This window comes from Hemiscyllium ocellatum, chromosome 13, assembly GCF_020745735.1.
Source record: "Hemiscyllium ocellatum isolate sHemOce1 chromosome 13, sHemOce1.pat.X.cur, whole genome shotgun sequence".
NCBI lineage: Eukaryota > Metazoa > Chordata > Chondrichthyes > Orectolobiformes > Hemiscylliidae > Hemiscyllium > Hemiscyllium ocellatum.
This window is the reverse complement of record NC_083413.1, coordinates 64775400-64796984: the sequence shown is the minus strand read 5'-3', so window position 1 is coordinate 64796984 and position 21585 is coordinate 64775400. Positions and strand designations below refer to the sequence as shown.

The following is a 21585-nucleotide window of genomic DNA, read 5'->3' as shown; positions in this document are numbered from 1 at the left end:
CAAGGCTGGAATCAAACCCAGGTCCCTGGTGCTGTGAGACAGTATTGCTAACCACTGACCCATAATGTCACCTCTGTTTTTCACCTTCCTAGTGTTTGATTTAATGGAATGCCAATTTGCCTTTCTACTGCCTACTAGTTTGTCTATCATTTTCTTATCTGTTCAATTCAGTCTTCTCCAATACTTTTCTTCATACTATTGGTGTCTTTTTGTTTTCTCAGTCATAAGGATTTCAATTATGTCGTATTTGCTTCATGTACAACTTACATACCTTTGTTCCATTCTGTTTCCCCTGTCTGTTTTTCCCTTTCTTTCGGCTCAACCGTCGTTTCAATGTCTTTCATTATCCTATGTTCCTCTTTTATTACAGCATTACTGCTTTCTGGAGAATGTTCTATATTTTGGTCACAAGGTGGAATGTGTTCCCTAATGTCATGACTATTCACTTCATTTCCAGTTCCACTGGATTTTCTCACTCTCTTTTCTTCATTCCATTTCCCAACGACATCTGCATTCCCACCTGTGTCACATTTCGGAAAAATGACAAAGTTAAAGAAATATGCATTGTCTAATTGTTAACTGCTACAGTTTAAATCAAAGCATGGTTTTAATTTAAAATCAAAATACTAGAGATGCTGGAAACTGGAGCACCTCGGCAGAAAACTTCACTCTGCTTTTCTCTCTGCACGTGTTGACTGACTTGCTGAATCACCCCAACATTTGCTGTTTCTATTATGGTGTTGTTTTAAGTTGGGAGCAAAATAGGTCATACAACTCATTGTGAACTATCTTAGTTGGCAACATGAAGGGCACCAATTTTCGTACACAGCAATGACTGGGCAGTTGGGAGTCAAAATTGATGATAGCAGGTTTATACACCTGAAGGCCCTCTCTACCCATTGTCTTTTCATCTTTCAGCTCTGCAATTTTCACGTAAGTTTTCTCTGCTGTTGCATTTGCTTGGATTGTCTTGTCCAAGATCATGATTGGTTGCTCCTATTACAAATGGACTGGATTCTCTCATTTCCATTTGTTGATTCTGTTGTTGTCCTTGATCTGCTATCACTCCTTTGATACATTTTGGGAAAATAACAGTTTCAAAATCACATGATCTGATTTAAAATAGGTATAATTAACATCTATGCATGATGTTATTTTAAATTTGTCAAAATTGAGATCTCTGTTCACTTTGAACCATCTCAGTTTGCGATTTCAAGAACACTAGTCACAACTTTCAATACTAACTAGACAGATGGGCAGTTAAATGTGAACATGTTAAGTACCCACTGATAATTCACTATTTTCTGTCTGTCTTTACTGTGGAAAATGATATGGAAGATATAGACTGTAGGGAAATAGATGGTGACATCTTGCAAAATGTCCAGATTTCAGAGGAGGAAGTGCTGGATGTCTTGAAATGGTTAAAGGTGGATAAATCCCCAGGACCTGATTGGGTGTACCCGAGAACTCTGTGGGAAACTAGAGAAGTGATTGCTGGGTCTCTTGCTGAGATATTTGTATCATCGATAGTCACAGGTGAGGTGCCGGAAGACTGAAGGTTGGCAAACGTGGTGCCACTGTTTAAGAAGGATGATAAGGACAAGCCAGGGAACTATAGACCAGTGAGCCTGATCTCGGTGGTGGGCAAGTTGTTGGAGGGAATCCTGAGGGACAGGATGTACATGTATTTGGAAAGGCAAGGACTGATTAGGGATAGTAAACATGGCTTTGTGCATGAGAAATCATGCCTCACAAACTTGATTGGGCTTTTTGATGAAGTAGCAAAGAAGATTGATGAGGGCAGAGCAGTAAATGTCATCTATATGGACTTCAGTAAGGGATTCGACAAAGTTCCTCATGGGAGACTGATTAGCAAGGTTAGATCTCATGGAATACAGGGAGAACTAGCCATTTGGTTACAGAACTGGCTCAAAGGTAGAAGACAGAGGATGGTGGTGGAGGGTTGTTTTTCAGACTGGAGACCTGTGACCAATGGAGTGCCACAAGGATCGGTGCTGGGCTCTCTACTTTTTGTCATTTACCGAACATAAGAGGTAGAGTTAGTAAGTTTGCAGATGACACCAAAATTGGAGGTGTAGTAGACAGCGAAGAGTGTTACCTCATATTACAACAGGATCTTGACCAGATGGGCCAATGGGCTGAGAAGTGGCAGGTGGAGTTTAATTCAGATAAATGCGAGGTGCTGCATTTTGGGAAAGCAAATCTCAGCAAGACTTATACACTTAATGGTTATGTCCGAGGGAGTGTTGCTGAACAAAGAGACCTTTGAGTGCAGGTTCATAGCTCCTTGAAAGTGGAGTCGCAGGTAGATTGGTCAGAGTATTGAGTACAGGAGTTGGGAGGTCTTGTTGCAGTTGTGCAGGACATTGGTTAAACCACTGTTGGAATATTGCGTGCATTTCTGGTCTCCTTCCTATCGGAAAGATGTTGTGAAACTTGAAAGAGTTCAGAAAAGATTTACAAGGGTGTTGCCAGGGTTGGAGGAACTGAGCTACAGGGAGAGGATGAACAGGCTGGAACTGTTTTCCCTGGAGCGTCGGAGGCTGAGGGGTGACCTTATAGAGATTTACAAAATTATGAGGGGCATGGATAGAATAAATAGGCAAAGTCTTTTCACTGGGGTTGGGGAGTCCAGAACTAGAGGGCATAGGTTTAGGGTGAGAGGGGAAAGGTATAAGAGAGACCTAAGGGGCAACATTTTCACGCAGAGGATGGTATGTGTATGGAATGAGCTGCCAGAGGATGTGGTGGAGGCTGGTACAATTGCAACATTTAAGAGGCATTTGGATGGGTATATGAATAGAAAGGGTTTGGAGGGATATGGGCCGGATGCTGGCAGGTGGGACTAGATTGGGTTGGGGTACCTGGTCGGCATGGACAGGTTGGACCGAAGGGTCTGTTTCCATACTGTACATCTCTATGACTCTATGACTCTGATCTTCATTTGAAAGTCTCTGCAGGCTTAAAATATCGGCATGAGGCAATTTAACACTCAGGAATTTTACTTGATATTGGTCTTATCATATCAACCTCTCATGACTGCTTTCATGCAAGTCTTTAAAGAAGAGTTAATTGCTCTTACAGAAGTTTGCATCAGCTTTGATTGTTGTCAGGAAGAGTGAAGAGATTTTTCAAGGCAATGGAAATGATTGCTTAGTCAGAGCCTAAAGGAGCAGAGAGTCCTCCCTTCAGCAAGTCTCGTATTCATTTCCCTCTGTCATAGCAACTTTCTAATTAGCCTTGCTCAGCTGCTGATAATGTGAAAGCTCTCTCTAACCTGAAGGTCAGCATTCACTTTACACCGTTTGACTCTGGGTAGCTGACACTTGGAGTGTACGGGGACTATTTTTGTTTCTATAGTTTTGCCCTCTGTTCCACTGCTGTCCCACTTGACCCACTCCCATATTTCCATTCTGACCTACGACCAAATAAGTGTCTTTGTGTTTTCTCAGTTGTAAATATTTCAACTATCAGTGACCTTCTCATTTATCACCCATGTGTCTCCTTTTTAATCTGTATTGGGCAGATGAAAGCAGGTTTGATTGTTGTCAGGAAAAGTGAAGAGATCGTCTAGGGCAAAAAATACTCACTTAGGAGCAGCCTAATGTTGCAAGGTTCCTGCTTCTGATGCCATGTCATATCCAGTACCCTGTGCCATTCATTCTTTTAGATAAAAATTCCCACTGGCCATTGGCCTCTCTGAAGCACAACAATTACTTTACACCATTTGAGGTCAGGCAGCTGTCAAGTGGTGTGTAGATGAGACCATGCAATTCTCATAATGAGGTGACAAACCAGGGCCAACAGTTGCAATAAATCTGTTGTCCATCCATGCAAAATGCTCTGTGGTTTTAATTTAACCTCAATCAACAGGATATTCAACTGGCAACAAACCAGTCTCATTATATAGAGTCCAATTATAAAGTGACTTGGTAGGAGCAGTTGTTCTGTGAATGGTGAAACAAATTCCAATAGAAGGGTTTGATTTGATTTTATGAAATAACCCGGCAGATTAAAAAATACTAACCTCATCATGGGTGGAAAAAAAACTCAGAGGTAAAAGAAACTGAAATATTACAACAGGAACATTTTAGATTGATTCATGACTGTGTTGTGATAAGATCTCAGGCCCATGGTAGAAGAAAAGGACATGATTTGGAAATTGAGTTATTAGATACAATTTTTTAAAAGTTAACTATAATGGACGAAAGTAAAGAGAATGAAGTTTATATTTTTAACACAGCTTGAATAGAAATCCAACAAATTGATTCAGGATCTTCATACATTGTGGAGAATACCTATGTAAACCAATGAATGGAAATCAATGAGTGGGATCATACAGGGCTGTGGTGCGAAATCTGGAAGAACTGTGGAAAATAATTGGGAATACTTTCTCAACATTTACCAGATCAGTTCCAAACTTCGAGATCAGAGTCTTGCTCAGAGGGAACAAGTTTTCTATTAATGGGGACTAATGCATGTTATCGGCCTCATTAAATGTACACCTCCCATTACTTATATGTACCTCCCTTCCATACTATACACCTCAAGGAAACTAGACACTAAGAATTCTCAACAATAAGTCAGAAAACTCATCAATTGCTCAACGGAACTCCTATCAATCCTATATTTCAGGGCATGCTCCAATGCACTGGACACACCAGCACCTCGTCCACAATTACTACCATCTGACAGGGTTACAGGGTTCGGGTAGTGGGGTGGGTCTGGGTAGGATGCTCTTTTGAGCATCTGGGTGAACTTGATGGGCCGAAGGCTGCTTCCACACTGTAGAATTTCTATGGTTCTATGACACTTGCCAGCTTCTCAGGACCCCATGTTACCTTTCCAATCCACTTACTTCTGCAACTTAAAACTGCACTTCAGGACACAATGTCCCCTAACATTGAAAGACGACTGCAAGGTGACTTCGTACATGGACATGGAGCAAGTTGCAGCTTGTAGTTTGGACCAGGCCATATCTCAGCATTGCACACATACTTTTGTAGAGCTCACTTGCCTTGAGCTACCTCCATGCTTGCGGCTTCCCTGCCTTGCCTTGCCTTGCCTTTTTGCATCTACCAGGACCTCCGGGTGCCTGCCCACAAAGTGGTGCATCAGATTCCACTTATCTGCCATTCACCAACTTCACTTTATTTTGTCCCAATTTCTGTTAAGTTGAATGTCAATTTACTTTTTTGATGCATATTACATTTTTAATGGTCATTCCACATTCTCAGTTCCTTACCTTCCCCACATAATCTTCTTTCATTTTCCTCCCTACCTACATACCATAAGTGTCTTTTAGTTTTCTCAGTTGGCGCCATTTCAATAGTGACATCATCTTTTAATTTGTTTACAAACGTACCTTCTTTCCCATCCATTTTATGTAACAAACTTCCATTATCCATCAGCTCAGAACTCATTCCTTCCACTGTTTCCACTGCCCCATTTTCCTCATCCATGTCTAGTTTCCTTGCGGTGTATAGTATGGAAGGGAGCTACATATAAGTAATGGGAGGTGTACATTTAATGAGGCCGATAACATGCATTAATCCCCATTAATAGAAAACTTGTTCCCTCTGAGCAAGACTCTGATCTCGAAGTTTGGAACTGATCTGGAAAATGTTGAGAAAATGTTCCCAATTATTTTCCACAGTTCTTCCAGATTTTGCACCACAGCCCTGTTTGATCCCACTCATTGATTTCCATTCATTGCTTTACATAGGTATTTTCTGTTAGACCTTCTGTATTTTGGTCAGAAGTTGGATTGCTTTGTACAAGATCATAGTTGGTTGCTCCATTTACCAATGGACTGGATTCTTTCATTCCCATTTGTTCATTCCTTGGTATTCCTTGATCTGCAATCACTCCTTTGACAATTTGTGGGAAAATAACAGTTTCAAAAACACATAATCTGATTTATAATAAGTATAATTAACATCTATGCATGGTGTTATTTTAAAATTGTCAAAATTGAGATCTCTGTTCACTTTGAACAATCTCAGTTTGCAAATTGCATAACACTATGCAAGTCAAAACATCCAATACTAACTAGACAGATGGGCAATTAAATCTGAGCATGTTAAGTCCCCACTCAGAATTCAGCTTTCTGTCTGCCTCTGACTTTCACGTGAAAATCTCTGCATGCTTAAAGTAACGGCCGAAGACAATTTAGACCTCAAGAATTTTACTTGATATTGGTCCTATCGTATCAACTTATCATGACTACTTTCATGCAATCTTTAATAAAGAGCTAATGGCTCTGACAGCAGTTTGACTTAGCTTTAATTGTTGAAGTTTTTTTCCAAAGCAATGCAAATGCTTGCTTAGTCACAGCCTAAAGGAGCAGCGAGTCCTCCCTCCAGAACCTCTCATATTCTTTTTCCTGGGTCATACCTGCTTTCTAATTAGCCTTCCTTATCTACTGGTGATGTGCAGGCTCTCTCTAACCTACAGGTCAGCACTCAGGTTTGTACATTTGAGGACAGGCAGCTGATTGGTAGAGTGTAGTTAGACCATGTAATTAACATACATGATAATTTAATTTGAGCTAATAATTACATTTACATTACTTGGAAAGTATTGTAATTTAAAGTGAACCTCTATAATGAGAATAATGGCAGAAAAACTGAGCAACAGCTAAATCTCCCTTTCCAATTGTACATGCTAACATAAATTATGGGGTGTTTAACAAACCAAGATACTCCTGTCTGCAAATGTTTCCCTCACAAAAACTATCTGGAGCTGATTTACTTCTGATAAATACTAAGTGCGATGCTGACAAATTGACACAACCATTTACAGATATCTGTGTCTTGGCTCACTCCTTTCATATCCAAGCTATCAATGTGTGGTAATAAATGCCGAATGCCGTTCATTAACACACCCTTTAAAATTCCAATGATTTCTTCAACAGATTCACACAATTTTGACCTCTATACAATCCCTCCAGTGTGGATGCGGGTCATTCAGCCCATCAAGTCCACAAAAATCCAACAACGAGCATCCTACTCCTACCTACCGCATCCATGCATTTCACGTGGCTAAACCACCTAGCCTGCACATCCCTGAACACTACAGTCAATTTAGCATGGCCAATCCACCTAACTTACATATCTTTGGATTGCTGGAGGAAACACACACAGACAAAGGGATAATGTGCAAAATCCACACAGACAGTCGTTCCAAGGCTGGAATCAAACCCAGGTCCCTGGTGCTGTGAGACAGTATTGCTAACCACTGACCCATAATGTCACCTCTGTTTTTCACCTTCCTAGTGTTTGATTTAATGGAATGCCAATTTGCCTTTCTACTGCCTACTAGTTTGTCTATCATTTTCTTTTCTGTTCAATTCAGTCTTCTCCAATACTTTTCTTCATACTATTGGTGTCTTTTTGTTTTCTCAGTCATAAGGATTTCAATTATGTCGTATGTGCTTCATGTACAACTTACATACCTTTGTTCCATTCTGTTTCCCCTGTCTGTTTTTCCCTTTCTTTCGGCTCAACCGTCGTTTCAATGTCTTTCATTATCCTATGTTCCTCTTTTATTACAGCATTACTGCTTTCTGGAGAATGTTCTATATTTTGGTCAGAAGGTGGAATGTGTTCCCTAATGTCATAACTATTCACTTCATTTCCAGTTCCACTGGATTTTCTCACTCTCTTTTCTTCATTCCATTTCCCAACGACATCTGCATTCCCACCTGTGTCACATTTTGGAAAAATGACAAAGTAAAAGAAATATGCATTATCTAATTGTTAACTGCTACAGTTTAAATCAAAGCATGGTTTTAATTTAAAATCAAAATACTAGAGATGCTGGAAACTGGAGCACCTCGGCAGAAAACTTCACTCTGCTTTTCTCTCTGCACGTGTTGACTGACTTGCTGAATCACCCCAACATTTGCTGTTTCTATTATGGTGTTGTTTTAAGTTGGGAGCAAAATAGGTCATACAACTCATTGTGAACTATCTTAGTTGGCAACATGAAGGGCACCAATTTTCGTACACAGCAATGACTGGGCAGTTGGGAGTCAAAATTGATGATAGCAGGTTTATACACCTGAAGGCCCTCTCTACCCATTGTCTTTTCATCTTTCAGCTCTGCAATTTTCACGTAAGTTTTCTCTGCTGTTGCATTTGCTTGGATTGTCTGGTCCAAGATCATGATTGGTTGCTCCTATTTCAAATGGACTGGAATCTCTCATTTCCATTTGTTGATTCTGTTGTTGTCCTTGATCTGCTATCACTCCTTTGATACATTTTGGGAAAATAACAGTTTCAAAATCACATGATCTGATTTAAAATAGGTATAATTAACATCTATGCATGATGTTATTTTAAATTTGTCAAAATTGAGATCTCTGTTCACTTTGAACCATCTCAGTTTGCGATTTCAAGAACACTAGTCACAACTTTCAATACTAACTAGACAGATGGGCAGTTAAATGTGAACATGTTAAGTACCCACTGATAATTCACTATTTTCTGTCTGTCTTTACTGTGGAAAATGATATGGAAGATATAGACTGTAGGGAAATAGATGGTGACATCTTGCAAAATGTCCAGATTTCAGAGGAGGAAGTGCTGGATGTCTTGAAATGGTTAAAGGTGGATAAATCCCCAGGACCTGATTGGGTGTACCCGAGAACTCTGTGGGAAACTAGAGAAGTGATTGCTGGGTCTCTTGCTGAGATATTTGTATCATCGATAGTCACAGGTGAGGTGCCGGAAGACTGAAGGTTGGCAAACGTGGTGCCACTGTTTAAGAAGAATGATAAGGACAAGCCAGGGAACTATAGACCAGTGAGCCTGATCTCGGTGGTGGGCAAGTTGTTGGAGGGAATCCTGAGGGACAGGATGTACATGTATTTGGAAAGGCAAGGACTGATTAGGGATAGTAAACATGGCTTTGTGCATGAGAAATCATGCCTCACAAACATGATTGGGTTTTTTGATGAAGTAACAAAGAAGATTGATGAGGGCAGAGCAGTAAATGTCATCTATATGGACTTCAGTAAGGCATTCGACAAAGTTCCTCATCGGAGACTGATTAGCAAGGTTAGATCTCATGGAATACAGGGAGAACTAGCCATTTGGTTACAGAACTGGCTCAAAGGTAGAAGACAGAGGATGGTGGTGGAGGGTTGTTTTTCAGACTGGAGGCCTGTGACCAATGGAGTGCCACAAGGATCGGTGCTGGGCTCTCTACTCTTTGTCATTTACCGAGCATAAGAGGTGGAGTTAGTAAGTTTGCAGATGACACCAAAATTGGAGGTGTAGTGGACAGCGAAGAGTGTTACCTCATATTACAACAGGATCTTGACCAGATGGGCCAATGGGCTGAGAAGTGGCAGGTGGAGTTTAATTCAGATAAATGCGAGGTGCTGCATTTTGGGAAAGCAAATCTTAGCAAGAATTATACACTTTATGGTTATATCCGAGGGAGTGTTGCTGAACAAAGAGACCTTTGAGTGCAGGTTCATAGCTCCTTGAAAGTGGAGTCGCAGGTAGATTGGTCAGAGTATTGAGTACAGGAGTTGGGAGGTCTTGTTGCAGTTGTGCAGGACATTGGTTAAACCACTGTTGGAATATTGCGTGCAATTCTGGTCTCCTTCCTATCGGAAAGATGTTGTGAAACTTGAAAGGGTTCAGAAAAGATTTACAAGGGTGTTGCCAGGGTTGGAGGAACTGAGCTACAGGGAGAGGATGAACAGGCTGGAACTGTTTTCCCTGGAGCGTTGGAGGCTGAGGGGTGACCTTATAGAGATTTACAAAATTATGAGGGGCATGGATAGAATAAATAGGCAAAGTCTTTTCACTGGGGTTGGGGAGTCCAGAACTAGAGGGCATAGGTTTAGGGTGAGAGGGGAAAGGTATAAGAGAGTCCTAAGGGGCAACTTTTTCACGCAGAGGATGGTATGTGTATGGAATGAGCTGCCAGAGGATGTGGTGGAGGCTGGTACAATTGCAACATTTAAGAGGCATTTGGATGGGTATATGAATAGAAAGGGTTTGGAGGGATATGGGCCGGATGCTGGCAGGTGGGACTAGATTGGGTTGGGGTACCTGGTCGGCATGGACAGGTTGGACCGAAGGGTCTGTTTCCATACTGTACATCTCTATGACTCTATGACTCTGATCTTCATTTGAAAGTCTCTGCAGGCTTAAAATATCGGCATGAGGCAATTTAACACTCAGGAATTTTACTTGATATTGGTCTTATCATATCAACCTCTCATGACTGCTTTCATGCAAGTCTTTAAAGAAGAGTTAATTGCTCTTACAGAAGTTTGCATCAGCTTTGATTGTTGTCAGGAAGAGTGAAGAGATTTTTCAAGGCAATGGAAATGATTGCTTAGTCAGAGCCTAAAGGAGCAGAGAGTCCTCCCTTCAGCAAGTCTTGTATTCATTTCCCTCTGTCATAGCAACTTTCTAATTAGCCTTGCTCAGCTACTGGTAATGTGAAAGCTCTCTCTAACCTGAAGGTCAGCAGTCACTTTACACCGTTTGACTCTGGGTAGCTGACACTTGGAGTGTACTGGGACTATTTTTGTTTCTATAGTTTTGCCCTCTGTTCCATTGCTGTCCCACTTGACCCACTCCCATATTTCCATTCTGACCTACGACCAAATAAGTGTCTTTGTGTTTTCTCAGTTGTAAATATTTCAACTATCAGTGGCCTTCTCATTTATCACCCATGTGTCTCCTTTTTAATCTGTATTGGGCAGATGAAAGCAGGTTTGATTGTTGTCAGGAAAAGTGAAGAGATCGTCTAGGGCAAAAAATACTCACTTAGGAGCAGCCTAATGTTGCAAGGTTCCTGCTTCTGATGCCATGTCATATCCAGTACCCTGTGCCATTCATTCTTTTAGATAAAAATTCCCACTGGCCATTGGCCTCTCTGAAGCACAACAATTACTTTACACCATTTGAGGTCAGGCAGCTGTCAAGTGGTGTGTAGATGAGACCATGCAATTCTCATAATGAGGTGACAAACCAGGGCCAACAGTTGCAATAAATCTGTTGTCCATCCATGCAAAATGCTCTGTGGTTTTAATTTAACCTCAATCAACAGGATATTCAACTGGCAACAAACCAGTCTCATTATATAGAGTCCAATTATAAAGTGACTTGGTAGGAGCAGTTGTTCTGTGAATGGTGAAACAAATTCCAATAGAAGGGTTTGATTTGATTTTATGAAATAACCCGGCAGATTAAAAAATACTAACCTCATCATGGGTGGAAAAAAAACTCAGAGGTAAAAGAAACTGAAATATTACAACAGGAACATTTTAGATTGATTCATGACTGTGTTGTGATAAGATCTCAGGCCCATGGTAGAAGAAAAGGACATAATTTGGAAATTGTGTTATTAGATACAATTTTTTAAAAGTTAACTATAATGGACGAAAGTAAAGAGAATGAAGTTTATATTTTTAACACAGCTTGAATAGAAATCCAACAAATTGATTCAGGATCTTCATACATTGTGGAGAATACCTATGTAAACCAATGAATGGAAATCAATGAGTGGGATCATACAGGGCTGTGGTGCGAAATCTGGAAGAACTGTGGAAAATAATTGGGAACACTTTCTCAACATTTACCAGATCAGTTCCAAACTTCGAGATCAGAGTCTTGCTCAGAGGGAACAAGTTTTCTATTAATGGGGACTAATGCATGTTATCGGCCTCATTAAATGTACACCTCCCATTACTTATATGTACCTCCCTTCCATACTATACACCTCAAGGAAACTAGACACTAAGAATTCTCAACAATAAGTCAGAAAACTCATCAATTGCTCAACGGAACTCCTATCAATCCTATATTTCAGGGCATGTTCCAATGCACTGGACACACCAGCACCTCGTCCACAATTACTACCATCTGACAGGGTTACAGGGTTCGGGTAGTGGGGTGGGTCTGGGTAGGATGCTCTTTTGAGCATCTGGGTGAACTTGATGGGCCGAAGGCTGCTTCCACACTGTAGAATTTCTATGGTTCTATGACACTTGCCAGCTTCTCAGGACCCCATGTTACCTTTCCAATCCACTTACTTCTGCAACTTAAAACTGCACTTCAGGACACAATGTCCCCTAACATTGAAAGACGACTGCAAGGTGACTTCGTACATGGACATGGAGCGAGTTGCAGCTTGTAGTTTGGACCAGGCCATATCTCAGCATTGCACACATACTTTTGTAGAGCTCACTTGCCTTGAGCTACCTCCATGCTTGCGGCTTCCCTGCCTTGCCTTGCCTTGCCTTTTTGCATCTACCAGGACCTCCGGGTGCCTGCCCACAAAGTGGTGCATCAGATTCTACTTATCTGCCATTCACCAACTTCACTTTATTTTGTCCCAATTTCTGTTAAGTTGAATGTCAATTTACTTTTTTGATGCATATTACATTTTTAATGGTCATTCCACATTCTCAGTTCCTTACCTTCCCCACATAATCTTCTTTCATTTTCCTCCCTACCTACATACCATAAGTGTCTTTTAGTTTTCTCAGTTGGCGCCATTTCAATAGTGACATCATCTTTTAATTTGTTTACAAACGTACCTTCTTTCCCATCCATTTTATGTAACAAACTTCCATTATCCATCAGCTCAGAACTCATTCCTTCCACTGTTTCCACTGCCCCATTTTCCTCATCCATGTCTAGTTTCCTTGCGGTGTATAGTATGGAAGGGAGCTACATATAAGTAATGGGAGGTGTACATTTAATGAGGCCGATAACATGCATTAATCCCCATTAATAGAAAACTTGTTCCCTCTGAGCAAGACTCTGATCTCGAAGTTTGGAACTGATCTGGAAAATGTTGAGAAAATGTTCCCAATTATTTTCCACAGTTCTTCCAGATTTTGCACCACAGCCCTGTTTGATCCCACTCATTGATTTCCATTCATTGCTTTACATAGGTATTTTCTGTTAGACCTTCTGTATTTTGGTCAGAAGTTGGATTGCTTTGTACAAGATCATAGTTGGTTGCTCCATTTACCAATGGACTGGATTCTTTCATTCCCATTTGTTCATTCCTTGGTATTCCTTGATCTGCAATCACTCCTTTGACAATTTGTGGGAAAATAACAGTTTCAAAAACACATAATCTGATTTATAATAAGTATAATTAACATCTATGCATGGTGTTATTTTAAAATTGTCAAAATTGAGATCTCTGTTCACTTTGAACAATCTCAGTTTGCAAATTGCATAACACTATGCAAGTCAAAACATCCAATACTAACTAGACAGATGGGCAATTAAATCTGAGCATGTTAAGTCCCCACTCAGAATTCAGCTTTCTGTCTGCCTCTGACTTTCACGTGAAAATCTCTGCATGCTTAAAGTAACGGCCGAAGACAATTTAGACCTCAAGAATTTTACTTGATATTGGTCCTATCGTATCAACTTATCATGACTACTTTCATGCAATCTTTAATAAAGAGCTAATGGCTCTGACAGCAGTTTGACTTAGCTTTAATTGTTGAAGTTTTTTTCCAAAGCAATGCAAATGCTTGCTTAGTCACAGCCTAAAGGAGCAGCGAGTCCTCCCTCCAGAACCTCTCATATTCTTTTTCCTGGGTCATACCTGCTTTCTAATTAGCCTTCCTTATCTACTGGTGATGTGCAGGCTCTCTCTAACCTACAGGTCAGCACTCAGGTTTGTACATTTGAGGACAGGCAGCTGATTGGTAGAGTGTAGTTAGACCATGTAATTAACATACATGATAATTTAATTTGAGCTAATAATTACATTTACATTACTTGGAAAGTATTGTAATTTAAAGTGAACCTCTATAATGAGAATAATGGCAGAAAAACTGAGCAACAGCTAAATCTCCCTTTCCAATTGTACATGCTAACATAAATTATGGGGTGTTTAACAAACCAAGATACTCCTGTCTGCAAATGTTTCCCTCACAAAAACTATCTGGAGCTGATTTACTTCTGATAAATACTAAGTGCGATGCTGACAAATTGACACAACCATTTACAGATATCTGTGTCTTGGCTCACTCCTTTCATATCCAAGCTATCAATGTGTGGTAATAAATGCCGAATGCCGTTCATTAACACACCCTTTAAAATTCCAATGATTTCTTCAACAGATTCACACAATTTTGACCTCTATACAATCCCTCCAGTGTGGATGCGGGTCATTCAGCCCATCAAGTCCACAAAAATCCAACAACGAGCATCCTACTCCTACCTACCGCATCCATGCATTTCACGTGGCTAAACCACCTAGCCTGCACATCCCTGAACACTACAGTCAATTTAGCATGGCCAATCCACCTAACTTACATATCTTTGGATTGCTGGAGGAAACACACACAGACAAAGAGATAATGTGCAAAATCCACACAGACAGTCGTTCCAAGGCTGGAATCAAACCCAGGTCCCTGGTGCTGTGAGACAGTATTGCTAACCACTGACCCATAATGTCACCTCTGTTTTTCACCTTCCTAGTGTTTGATTTAATGGAATGCCAATTTGCCTTTCTACTGCCTACTAGTTTGTCTATCATTTTCTTTTCTGTTCAATTCAGTCTTCTCCAATACTTTTCTTCATACTATTGGTGTCTTTTTGTTTTCTCAGTCATAAGGATTTCAATTATGTCGTATGTGCTTCATGTACAACTTACATACCTTTGTTCCATTCTGTTTCCCCTGTCTGTTTTTCCCTTTCTTTCGGCTCAACCGTCGTTTCAATGTCTTTCATTATCCTATGTTCCTCTTTTATTACAGCATTACTGCTTTCTGGAGAATGTTCTATATTTTGGTCAGAAGGTGGAATGTGTTCCCTAATGTCATAACTATTCACTTCATTTCCAGTTCCACTGGATTTTCTCACTCTCTTTTCTTCATTCCATTTCCCAACGACATCTGCATTCCCACCTGTGTCACATTTTGGAAAAATGACAAAGTAAAAGAAATATGCATTATCTAATTGTTAACTGCTACAGTTTAAATCAAAGCATGGTTTTAATTTAAAATCAAAATACTAGAGATGCTGGAAACTGGAGCACCTCGGCAGAAAACTTCACTCTGCTTTTCTCTCTGCACGTGTTGACTGACTTGCTGAATCACCCCAACATTTGCTGTTTCTATTATGGTGTTGTTTTAAGTTGGGAGCAAAATAGGTCATACAACTCATTGTGAACTATCTTAGTTGGCAACATGAAGGGCACCAATTTTCGTACACAGCAATGACTGGGCAGTTGGGAGTCAAAATTGATGATAGCAGGTTTATACACCTGAAGGCCCTCTCTACCCATTGTCTTTTCATCTTTCAGCTCTGCAATTTTCACGTAAGTTTTCTCTGCTGTTGCATTTGCTTGGATTGTCTGGTCCAAGATCATGATTGGTTGCTCCTATTTCAAATGGACTGGAATCTCTCATTTCCATTTGTTGATTCTGTTGTTGTCCTTGATCTGCTATCACTCCTTTGATACATTTTGGGAAAATAACAGTTTCAAAATCACATGATCTGATTTAAAATAGGTATAATTAACATCTATGCATGATGTTATTTTAAATTTGTCAAAATTGAGATCTCTGTTCACTTTGAACCATCTCAGTTTGCGATTTCAAGAACACTAGTCACAACTTTCAATACTAACTAGACAGATGGGCAGTTAAATGTGAACATGTTAAGTACCCACTGATAATTCACTATTTTCTGTCTGTCTTTACTGTGGAAAATGATATGGAAGATATAGACTGTAGGGAAATAGATGGTGACATCTTGCAAAATGTCCAGATTTCAGAGGAGGAAGTGCTGGATGTCTTGAAATGGTTAAAGGTGGATAAATCCCCAGGACCTGATTGGGTGTACCCGAGAACTCTGTGGGAAACTAGAGAAGTGATTGCTGGGTCTCTTGCTGAGATATTTGTATCATCGATAGTCACAGGTGAGGTGCCGGAAGACTGAAGGTTGGCAAACGTGGTACCACTGTTTAAGAAGAATGATAAGGACAAGCCAGGGAACTATAGACCAGTGAGCCTGATCTCGGTGGTGGGCAAGTTGTTGGAGGGAATCCTGAGGGACAGGATGTACATGTATTTGGAAAGGCAAGGACTGATTAGGGATAGTAAACATGGCTTTGTGCATGAGAAATCATGCCTCACAAACATGATTGGGTTTTTTGATGAAGTAACAAAGAAGATTGATGAGGGCAGAGCAGTAAATGTCATCTATATGGACTTCAGTAAGGCATTCGACAAAGTTCCTCATCGGAGACTGATTAGCAAGGTTAGATCTCATGGAATACAGGGAGAACTAGCCATTTGGTTACAGAACTGGCTCAAAGGTAGAAGACAGAGGATGGTGGTGGAGGGTTGTTTTTCAGACTGGAGGCCTGTGACCAATGGAGTGCCACAAGGATCGGTGCTGGGCTCTCTACTCTTTGTCATTTACCGAGCATAAGAGGTGGAGTTAGTAAGTTTGCAGATGACACCAAAATTGGAGGTGTAGTGGACAGCGAAGAGTGTTACCTCATATTACAACAGGATCTTGACCAGATGGGCCAATGGGCTGAGAAGTGGCAGGTGGAGTTTAATTCAGATAAATGCGAGGTGCTGCATTTTGGGAAAGCAAATCTTAGCAAGAATTATACACTTTATGGTTATATCCGAGGGAGTGTTGCTGAACAAAGAGACCTTTGAGTGCAGGTTCATAGCTCCTTGAAAGTGGAGTCGCAGGTAGATTGGTCAGAGTATTGAGTACAGGAGTTGGGAGGTCTTGTTGCAGTTGTGCAGGACATTGGTTAAACCACTGTTGGAATATTGCGTGCAATTCTGGTCTCCTTCCTATCGGAAAGATGTTGTGAAACTTGAAAGGGTTCAGAAAAGATTTACAAGGGTGTTGCCAGGGTTGGAGGAACTGAGCTACAGGGAGAGGATGAACAGGCTGGAACTGTTTTCCCTGGAGCGTCGGAGGCTGAGGGGTGACCTTATAGAGATTTACAAAATTATGAGGGGCATGGATAGAATAAATAGGCAAAGTCTTTTCACTGGGGTTGGGGAGTCCAGAACTAGAGGGCATAGGTTTAGGGTGAGAGGGGAAAGGTATAAGAGAGACCTAAGGGGCAACTTTTTCACGCAGAGGATGGTATGTGTATGGAATGAGCTGCCAGAGGATGTGGTGGAGGCTGGTACAATTGCAACATTTAAGAGGCATTTGGATGGGTATATGAATAGAAAGGGTTTGGAGGGATATGGGCCGGATGCTGGCAGGTGGGACTAGATTGGGTTGGGGTACCTGGTCGGCATGGACAGGTTGGACCGAAGGGTCTGTTTCCATACTGTACATCTCTATGACTCTATGACTCTGATCTTCATTTGAAAGTCTCTGCAGGCTTAAAATATCGGCATGAGGCAATTTAACACTCAGGAATTTTACTTGATATTGGTCTTATCATATCAACCTCTCATGACTGCTTTCATGCAAGTCTTTAAAGAAGAGTTAATTGCTCTTACAGAAGTTTGCATCAGCTTTGATTGTTGTCAGGAAGAGTGAAGAGATTTTTCAAGGCAATGGAAATGATTGCTTAGTCAGAGCCTAAAGGAGCAGAGAGTCCTCCCTTCAGCAAGTCTTGTATTCATTTCCCTCTGTCATAGCAACTTTCTAATTAGCCTTGCTCAGCTACTGGTAATGTGAAAGCTCTCTCTAACCTGAAGGTCAGCAGTCACTTTACACCGTTTGACTCTGGGTAGCTGACACTTGGAGTGTACTGGGACTATTTTTGTTTCTATAGTTTTGCCCTCTGTTCCATTGCTGTCCCACTTGACCCACTCCCATATTTCCATTCTGACCTACGACCAAATAAGTGTCTTTGTGTTTTCTCAGTTGTAAATATTTCAACTATCAGTGGCCTTCTCATTTATCACCCATGTGTCTCCTTTTTAATCTGTATTGGGCAGATGAAAGCAGGTTTGATTGTTGTCAGGAAAAGTGAAGAGATCGTCTAGGGCAAAAAATACTCACTTAGGAGCAGCCTAATGTTGCAAGGTTCCTGCTTCTGATGCCATGTCATATCCAGTACCCTGTGCCATTCATTCTTTTAGATAAAAATTCCCACTGGCCATTGGCCTCTCTGAAGCACAACAATTACTTTACACCATTTGAGGTCAGGCAGCTGTCAAGTGGTGTGTAGATGAGACCATGCAATTCTCATAATGAGGTGACAAACCAGGGCCAACAGTTGCAATAAATCTGTTGTCCATCCATGCAAAATGCTCTGTGGTTTTAATTTAACCTCAATCAACAGGATATTCAACTGGCAACAAACCAGTCTCATTATATAGAGTCCAATTATAAAGTGACTTGGTAGGAGCAGTTGTTCTGTGAATGGTGAAACAAATTCCAATAGAAGGGTTTGATTTGATTTTATGAAATAACCCGGCAGATTAAAAAATACTAACCTCATCATGGGTGGAAAAAAAACTCAGAGGTAAAAGAAACTGAAATATTACAACAGGAACATTTTAGATTGATTCATGACTGTGTTGTGATAAGATCTCAGGCCCATGGTAGAAGAAAAGGACATAATTTGGAAATTGTGTTATTAGATACAATTTTTTAAAAGTTAACTATAATGGACGAAAGTAAAGAGAATGAAGTTTATATTTTTAACACAGCTTGAATAGAAATCCAACAAATTGATTCAGGATCTTCATACATTGTGGAGAATACCTATGTAAACCAATGAATGGAAATCAATGAGTGGGATCATACAGGGCTGTGGTGCGAAATCTGGAAGAACTGTGGAAAATAATTGGGAACACTTTCTCAACATTTACCAGATCAGTTCCAAACTTCGAGATCAGAGTCTTGCTCAGAGGGAACAAGTTTTCTATTAATGGGGACTAATGCATGTTATCGGCCTCATTAAATGTACACCTCCCATTACTTATATGTACCTCCCTTCCATACTATACACCTCAAGGAAACTAGACACTAAGAATTCTCAACAATAAGTCAGAAAACTCATCAATTGCTCAACGGAACTCCTATCAATCCTATATTTCAGGGCATGTTCCAATGTACTGGACACACCAGCACCTCGTCCACAATTACTACCATCTGACAGGGTTACAGGGTTCGGGTAGTGGGGTGGGTCTGGGTAGGATGCTCTTTTGAGCATCTGGGTGAACTTGATGGGCCGAAGGCTGCTTCCACACTGTAGAATTTCTATGGTTCTATGACACTTGCCAGCTTCTCAGGACCCCATGTTACCTTTCCAATCCACTTACTTCTGCAACTTAAAACTGCACTTCAGGACACAATGTCCCCTAACATTGAAAGACGACTGCAAGGTGACTTCGTACATGGACATGGAGCGAGTTGCAGCTTGTAGTTTGGACCAGGCCATATCTCAGCATTGCACACATACTTTTGTAGAGCTCACTTGCCTTGAGCTACCTCCATGCTTGCGGCTTCCCTGCCTTGCCTTGCCTTGCCTTTTTGCATCTACCAGGACCTCCGGGTGCCTGCCCACAAAGTGGTGCATCAGATTCTACTTATCTGCCATTCACCAACTTCACTTTATTTTGTCCCAATTTCTGTTAAGTTGAATGTCAATTTACTTTTTTGATGCATATTACTTTTTTAATGGTCATTCCACATTCTCAGTTCCTTACCTTCCCCACATAATCTTCTTTCATTTTCCTCCCTACCTACATACCATAAGTGTCTTTTAGTTTTCTCAGTTGGCGCCATTTCAATAGTGACATCATCTTTTAATTTGTTTACAAACGTACCTTCTTTCCCATCCATTTTATGTAACAAACTTCCATTATCCATCAGCTCAGAACTCATTCCTTCCACTGTTTCCACTGTCCCATTTTCCTCATCCATGTCTAGTTTCCTTGTGGTGTATAGTATGGAAGGGAGCTACATATAAGTAATGGGAGGTGTACATTTAATGAGGCCGATAACATGCATTAGTCGCCATTAATAGAAAACTTGTTCCCTCTGAGAAAGACTCTGATCTCGAAGTTTGGAACTGATCTGGAAAATGTTGAGAAAATGTTCCCAATTATTTTCCACAGTTCTTCCAGATTTTGCACCACAGCCCTGTATGATCCCACTCATTGATTTCCATTCATTGCTTTACATAGGTATTTTCTGTTAGACCTTCTGTATTTTGGTCAGAAGTTGGATTGCTTTGTACAAGATCATAGTTGGTTGCTCCATTAACCAATGGACTGGATTCTTTCATTCCCATTTGTTCATTCCTTGGTATTCCTTGATCTGCAATCACTCCTTTGAGAATTTGTGGGAAAATAACAGTTTCAAAAACACATAATCTGATTTATAATAAGTATAATTAACATCTATGCATGGTGTTATTTTAAAATTGTCAAAATTGAGATCTCTGTCCACTTTGAACAATCTCAGTTTGCAAATTGCATAACACTATGCAAGTCAAAACATCCAATACTAACTAGACAGATGGGCAATTAAATCTGAGCATGTTAAGTCCCCACTCAGAATTCAGCTTTCTGTCTGCCTCTGACTTTCACGTGAAAATCTCTGCATGCTTAAAGTAACGGCCGAAGACAATTTAGACCTCAAGAATTTTACTTGATATTGGTCCTATCGTATCAACTTATCGTGACTACTTTCATGCAATCTTTAATAAAGAGCTAATGGCTCTGACAGCAGTTTGAATTAGCTTTAATTGTTGAAGTTTTTTTCCAAAGCAATGCAAATGCTTGCTTAGTCACAGCCTAAAGGAGCAGTGAGTCCTCCCTCCAGAACCTCTCATATTCTTTTTCCTGGGTCATACCTGCTTTCTAATTAGCCTTCCTTATCTACTGGTGATGTGCAGGCTCTCTCTAACCTACAGGTCAGCACTCAGGTTTGTACATTTGAGGACAGGCAGCTGATTGGTAGAGTGTAGTTAGACCATGTAATTAACATACATGATAATTTAATTTGAGCTAATAATTACATTTACATTACTTGGAAAGTATTGTAATTTAAAGTGAACCTCTATAATGAGAATAATGGCAGAAAAACTGAGCAACAGCTAAATCTCCCTTTCCAATTGTACATGCTAACATAAATTATGGGGTGTTTAACAAACCAAGATACTCCTGTCTGCAAATGTTTCCCTCACAAAAACTATCTGGAGCTGATTTACTTCTGATAAATACTAAGTGCGATGCTGACAAGTTGACACAACCATTTACAGATATCTGTGTCTTGGCTCACTCCTTTCATATCCAAGCTATCAATGTGTGGTAATAAATGCCGAATGCCGTTCATTAACACACCCTTTAAAATTCCAATGATTTCTTCAACAGATTCACACAATTTTGACCTCTATACAATCCCTCCAGTGTGGATGCGGGTCATTCAGCCCATCAAGTCCACAAAAATCCAACAACGAGCATCCTACTCCTACCTACTGCATCCATGCATTTCACGTGGCTAAACCACCTAGCCTGCACATCCCTGAACACTACAGTCAATTTAGCATGGCCAATCCACCTAACTTACATATCTTTGGATTGCTGGAGGAAACACACACAGACAAAGG

General features: G+C 40.5%; 1 protein-coding gene across 3 annotated transcripts in view; it reads right to left on the bottom strand.

Moving 5' to 3' along the window:
- Positions 1-21585, bottom strand: part of LOC132821584 (uncharacterized protein DDB_G0290685-like) — a 112187-nt gene that overhangs the window by 16622 nt on the left and 73980 nt on the right. For all 3 annotated transcript variants that reach the window (XM_060834244.1, XM_060834245.1, XM_060834246.1), the window contains 3 exons: positions 14684-14932; positions 7478-7726; positions 272-520 (listed from right to left, as the gene is read on the bottom strand). In XM_060834244.1, coding sequence (XP_060690227.1) covers positions 272-520; positions 7478-7726; positions 14684-14932 — 747 coding nt within the window. The remainder of the gene's footprint in view (positions 1-271; positions 521-7477; positions 7727-14683; positions 14933-21585) is intronic.